General features: G+C 37.5%; 2 protein-coding genes across 2 annotated transcripts in view; one reads left to right on the top strand and one right to left on the bottom strand.

Moving 5' to 3' along the window:
- The window catches only part of LOC107712947 (uncharacterized), a 9,024-nt gene extending 7,935 nt beyond the window's left edge, over positions 1-1,089 (bottom strand). The window contains exons 1-3 of the mRNA XM_016518347.1: positions 1,055-1,089; positions 200-443; positions 4-86 (exon numbers count right to left, since the gene is read on the bottom strand). Coding sequence (XP_016373833.1) covers positions 4-86; positions 200-443; positions 1,055-1,089 — 362 coding nt within the window. The remainder of the gene's footprint in view (positions 1-3; positions 87-199; positions 444-1,054) is intronic.
- A 3,632-nt stretch (positions 1,090-4,721) lies between these two features.
- LOC107712963 (transcription factor HES-5-like) lies at positions 4,722-5,321 on the top strand. Its single transcript, XM_016518360.1, has 2 exons — positions 4,722-4,898; positions 5,012-5,321. Exons 1-2 carry the CDS (start codon positions 4,851-4,853, stop codon positions 5,210-5,212), a joined length of 249 nt encoding a protein of 82 aa, XP_016373846.1. The 5' UTR covers positions 4,722-4,850; the 3' UTR covers positions 5,213-5,321.
- Positions 5,322-6,472: the final 1,151 nt, after the last annotated feature.

Here is a 6,472-nt window from a genome sequence, read left to right on the forward strand (position 1 = left end):
AACTCTGGAGCCAGAAGACACTTGAGCTGCTCGATGCTGCTGTTGATACGATCTCTGCACATCTTCTCCACCATCGGCTTTCTCAGCTGCAAATGAAGACAGAAAAGCATTAGGAAAGTATCTTTCAAATAATCCAATGATTTAGAAGAGCAGTGAAAGCTGCTGCAGTAATGCTGCTGTAAGTAGGATGTGAATGTACCTTGTTGTTGAGAGGGAGAAGCTCCTTTGAGATGATTGTAGGTGTCATGTCTGGATCTCTGTGCTGTAGATCTCTCTGTTCAGAGTGAGTCTGATTTGCACTGGCTGCAGCTCCTCTATTTATACTCCCAAATCTCCATATGAATGTGTGAGGCTTGAGCTTGTTGGAGTTTCTCACAGTTTGGAGCCAATGGAAGAGCTCAAACAGACAATGAGGGATGTGGGCCGCCACATGCTCAATGATCCTCCATCAGGGGCTCAAAGGAGCAGGTGGAGGGGGACTCTGGGAAAGTGCTGAGAGCTCATCTTCACATCAATGTCACTGAAGCAGCACACGCTCATCATTACTAGAAACACGTGGAGTCAGTGAGCACATATGATGATATCAAAGTCATGGCATTCTTAGACATGTGATCTGAATTACTGTGTACTTTATACAAAAAGTGTTTTCATTTGCATTCCATAGTGTAATATCAAGCTAAAATATTATAATATATTCTGTTTATAAAACTATATAAAATAATCTTCTATGCCAAGTCAAGTTGTTACAGTATTATTTGGATACATATGGATTTATTTATGTGTTTGTGCATAAAGATCAACATTTCAAGTCAGATATTTAGTGTCATAATTCACAATATTCTGGATTATCATTGCTGCAGTGACGTCACACACACATGATGGACTCCAGATGAAGCAGATGTGTGTGTGTTTGTGCTGGTCAGTGTGAGTTGATCTCATGTGAGGTTCCCACACTGACTCTCTGTGTTCACATCAATGGAGCACAAAAGCATCAGAGTCCTGAATGGAGCTTTAGTGACGCTGAAGACTCAGTGATCAACCTGACGTCACCAACCATCTGGAGGGAAACCTCCTGATGCACAGCAACATGTCCTGACTTGATGCAGGAGTCAGTGAGTTATCAAACACTTTCTGATCAGAATTATTTTCATGCAATGAGAATATGCAAAAAAATTATTACTGAATACGTGAAACATCACTTTTTGTTTTTATTTTTTAGCAGCAAATAAAATTTGAGTTACATTTGTGCTCATTGTTTGTTTAGATGACAAGTGTCTTTAGCGCCTGATGCAAAAGTTTAGTCATTTTAAAAGCTCAGGATGCATAAAGGAAAATAAACGGTGATAGTGCAGGAATTCTGTTCACGCTGCTGCTGATGACATCATCAGTGACATCATAAAAGCAGCTGGTCAAGCTCATGTATGTAAATATCCAGAAGTGTGTCGACTCTCATGTGTGTTTGTCAAATCTTGAGCTTGTGTTGGGGTTTAGGATGCTAATGAGCTCTGTTCTCCAGAGTTTCCCACACACACAACAATAGAAGTGTGTCTGTTCACATGATAATGAGCCTTAATGCAGGACAGACTCCCTACAAGCTTTCTCACGCCTCTGATGCTGAAGATTTGTTGACTTTTTACATGAAACTGAAGATTTTTTTTTTAATAAAACATTTGATTCTTTTTTTTTTTTTTCATTTTGGACTTATAATATCAGTGAATGAAGTTCAAATAGTATAAAGTCCAATCCATTGATGGGGACCTCTAACCTCTGGTCTCTTAGTTGAGTTCTATTGTCCCTTGGATTTAATTCAGATACAGTGGTAGCCTACTGTACAATTTTCCTCTAGTAAAAACTGTAATAAATGCCATGATGGATGTGGGCTGCCACATGCTGCTTTCTAACAGCTCTTTAAACTGGCTGCTGTCACACACTCCTGGATCTGGTGGAGCCACAGAAACACACGGCTTCCCACACTTCTGTATTCATCACATTAAATCACTCACACAATAAAAGTGTGTCGGTTCTCACAGGACTAACTGGACTTAAGATCATAGACCATCAGAATGCATTACTGTGATTATTTCAGTTGTACATTTTAGAAAAATGTTATTTTTCTTCTTAAATACAAATAATTTTTAAATACACATGTGTAAACACATGTATGAAATTGTATCTAACATTTGTCTCTGACGTTCATATTTTGAGTTGACCATCTTGTGGGAACTTGAAATGTCCTGCGTCCCCACATTCATAAAGATGAATATGAGTGACCTTACTGGCAGATGGCAGTGAGGAGAACATCCCACCGATTCACTCATCAACACACTATTGTTCAAACATCTCAGACTTCTGATTGGCTGAGAGGAGAGCGATGTGAGTATAAATGGAAGCTGAAGATGACAGATCCATGAGACACCAGCTCCTGTGAGGAACCTTTCACACTGAAGACCCTTCGGTCAAAACTGAGCTTCAGCTTCAACACCCGGACCAACAGGAATCAGCATCAGTCATGGTGACCTACATGGACATGTCTTTCCAGAGCAGCATCAAGACTCAACATGTTCAACACGCAAGGTAGAAGAACTTCAGAAACTGGCAGATGCATACAAAGCTACAAACTAAAGCGTTATCTTCTAGTATTTCATTCATTTTTAATATTTTAAATGCACATAAACTGACGTGATTGTGTTGTTGTTTTCAGATGCGTTCTTACGTGTTTGGAGAGAAAGTGTGGCAACAGTTTGGAGAAGCTCAGGTGTGCTCTTGGAGAGTATCTTCAGAACGGCATCCACACCTCAGATCTTCTGGAGAGGGTCGTGTCTTTCATCACCCTCAAAAGAGTTTTACTTTCCCATGACGGCTACTCCAAATACTCCCGTGACATCCTGCGTCTTTTTCCGGATCACACAGAGGATGTAGCAGCGTTATGCTCTGAAGAATGAACATCACATGAGCATCAAGAACAAAAACTCACACAAAAGACTGAACATAAACACATAGAGTTTAAGGTTTCTGAAAATCTTGAACTATAATGCCTTAAATGTAACATTTATCTTCATTTTTTGCTCCTTTGGATTTATATTTCTTTCTCAAAAGAATATTATAATATTTTTGTATTCACAAATGCTCGTTTTATGCATTATATGCATTATTCTTGGCAGTTACACTGCAAAATATTTGAATATGTTTGTAAGTGAATGATACTTTATGCTGCTTTTCATTTAAAACGCATGAAGAAATTTAAACCAGAACTCCTTTAATGGGAGTAAATGTTGTTCTATATAAATATTGTGATTCAACAATCTGATTATTTAGGATGAGGATCTCAAGCCATACAAAGATTTTGTCCAAAATAAAATAAGCTATTTAGTACATTTTACATTGCAGTCTTCTGTTTGGTGAGGGTTTCTTGCTCCATGGCTGGTCAAAAAAAAATGTTTTGCTTGGCATCTTTTAGAGTGGAAACAATTTCATAAATCTGATGAATGTAATGTTCAGAATTATGATCAGAATTAATATTACCATGGCAACAAGAGATGATGAAGTGAACTCATGAACTGATTAATAATCACAGATGTCAATGTTCATTTAATTTGAATTAATTGAGTCTGAGGGAGCTCAGATTTTACAGAACAGAGCTTTGTAAAATCTGAGGGAGTTCAGATTTTAGTGAACAGAATCAACTGAAACAATTGCTTCGCAAAATGATTCATTGTTTTGAAACCCTTGAAACACCACGTGCTGGCAAAACAGTATGAATGCAATGAAAACTCATCCCAAACATGCATAAAACACACTTTTTACAAACCAATTGCAAATATTTCCTTGAAAATGTAAACTATTAAAGGCAAACTGCAAATTATCAAATGTCATCAAACATGAAGTGTTTGTATAATATGAGTTCTTTTATTAATTTGTAACTTGCTATGGAAGGCTTAGCTAATCAGGCTGATAAGAGACAATCAACTACTTATCTTCCTTTTTTATTATACAAATTAAAAATGTCTACATTATAAAACTGATTGAAGGTCAAGTACCATTAAGAAAAACCATATACGCTGGTTCATGGATGCACTGAGATCGCCCTTTAGGGGAGAACCATTGAAATATCGAAATGTTTCGAAGCCATTACCTTTACTGAAATCACATGACCTGATTGAAAACAGTGCTCTTGCAATTTAAATGAAAAGTGTAATTTCATAAAATGTGTTTCACTAGGTGCATGTATACAGATGTGAATATATTTGCATCTAAAGTTAGAGTTGGAATTCAGACGTCATTGTCTGCATTGTCTGACACTCCAGATGTGTGTGTGTTTGTGCTGGTCACCAGTGTTGGGGAAAGTTACTTTTAAAAGTAATACATTACAATATTGCGTTACTTTCAATAAAAAGTAACTAAGTAACGTAATTAGTTACTTTTTTAGGAAGTAACGCAATATTGTAATGTATTACTTTTAAAAGTAACTTTCCCCAACACTGGTGAGCCTTTGGGAGTCCAGTTAGTCCTGTGAGAACTGACACACTTCTATTGTGTAAGTGATTTAATGTGATGAATATAAATGTGTGTGAATCTGTGTGTCTCTGTGGCTCCACCAGATCCAGGAGTGTGTGACAGCAGCCAGTTTAAAGAGCTGTTAGAAAGCAGCTGTATGTTTCATTGAGCATGTGGCGGCCCTCATCCCTCATTGTCTGTTTGAGCTCTTCCATTGGCTCCAAACTGTGAGAAACTCCAACAAGCTCAAGCCTCACACATTCATATGGAGATTTGGGAGTATAAATAGAGGAGCTGCAGCCAGTGCAAATCAGACTCACTCTGAACAGAGAGATCTACAGCACAGAGATCCAGACATGACACCTACAATCATCTCAAAGGAGCTTCTCCCTCTCAACAACAAGGTACATTCACATCCTACTTACAGCAGCATTACTGCAGCAGCTTTCACGGCTCTTCTCAATCACTGGTTTATTCGAAGGCCACTTTCCTGATGCTTTTCTGTCTTCATTTGCAGCTGAGAAAGCCGATGGTGGAGAAGATGTGCAGAGATCGTATCAACAGCAGCATCGAGCAGCTCAAGTGTCTTCTAGCTCCAGAGTTCCTCAAGCAGCAGCCTGATTCCAAGCAGAACAGGAGGGAAAGTGTCCTGCCAGACCAGAAGACCTTCAGCAAAGACATGAATGTCAACAAGAGCGCCATCTGGAGGCCTTGGTAGAGCCTTAAAGACTCAGACTGAACATCTACACTAGACTCAGACTATTACGCTTTTAGTTTCTCTTTTTGAGAAAAAGTGTTTCAGTTTGGAAGAGATATTTGCACTGCTAAGTGCTCTGATGATTCGATCTTCTATGAAGATTTAATGTCAAGCGTTCCAGATGGGAACATTTACTAACGTCTGTATTAGACAACTTTGACTTTTACATTCTTCGTGTGATGTAAAGCACACATTTTCTTTATTATTTCAAAGGCCATTTATAATCTGAGAACTACTCTGATACTGAAGCTTTGTTCTAAAAGCTGATAAAGAGAGAGAATTTACACAGCATGTTATGTGAAATGTTCTAATTTCTTGATATGAATGTGATGGCAAACATCTTGCTCCATTATTAATTCTGTGCTGTTTATATAAAGTGGCTCAATATGGGCCCATATTTGATTTCATCTGAGATGATAATAATTCATACTCTTTGATTCATATTTGATCTTTTCTCTTTGGTCTATAATAGATCACATTCAGATTCACCTTGTTTTAAGGGTTTGTAAACGTTTGTTGGTTCTCAACGTTCTGTGAATCTTTTCCTGTACTGTATACGTCTGTAAAGGTTTATATTCTCATGACTAATTTCTGTCATGTTGGAATTTGTCATTTTAATTGATCATGTGATCATTTGTGTCCTTCTGTGAAGGTTATTGAAGTTTTAAAAGACTAAATCAGTTCAGTGAATGTATTTCTGCTGCGAAATAAAACAATCAACTGAACGTCTGACATCTGTGATTATTAATGGCATTATATCTTAAATCCCCATCTCACTTTGTTTTCCATGTTTTTCCCACAAAATCCAATTCAAAAATACACACTCTCATGACACACATTCAATCACAATCATTTCTTCAACACTCACACCCAACATTTCACTCTATAAACTGAAGGTTTTTAAGGCTCTCGTTAACCTGTATCACTAATTAATTAGCCCATTAGTGGGATGCACATTGCAAACAGCACCATAAGAGAGAGAAATCTCTGTAGCTTCAGTGTTGAAGAGTAATTAGCTGGTGAAGTGCATTTACTTGATTTTCTTGAAAGTTATCATGAGAATTGTAATGTTCAAAGCGGATGTCAAATGTCAGTAGACCGCGAAGATTTTAAAGGTCCCATATTTTACACCTTTCTGGAGTTTTATTTTAGGTTTTGATGTCCTTAAGAATATATATTTGTGGTATAAGTACCAAAAACCATCTCAATATATTTTTACAG

The sequence above is a fragment of the Sinocyclocheilus rhinocerous genome, unplaced genomic scaffold (assembly GCF_001515625.1).
Source record: "Sinocyclocheilus rhinocerous isolate Xijiao unplaced genomic scaffold, SAMN03320098_v1.1 scaffold147, whole genome shotgun sequence".
Lineage (NCBI taxonomy): Eukaryota > Metazoa > Chordata > Actinopteri > Cypriniformes > Cyprinidae > Sinocyclocheilus > Sinocyclocheilus rhinocerous.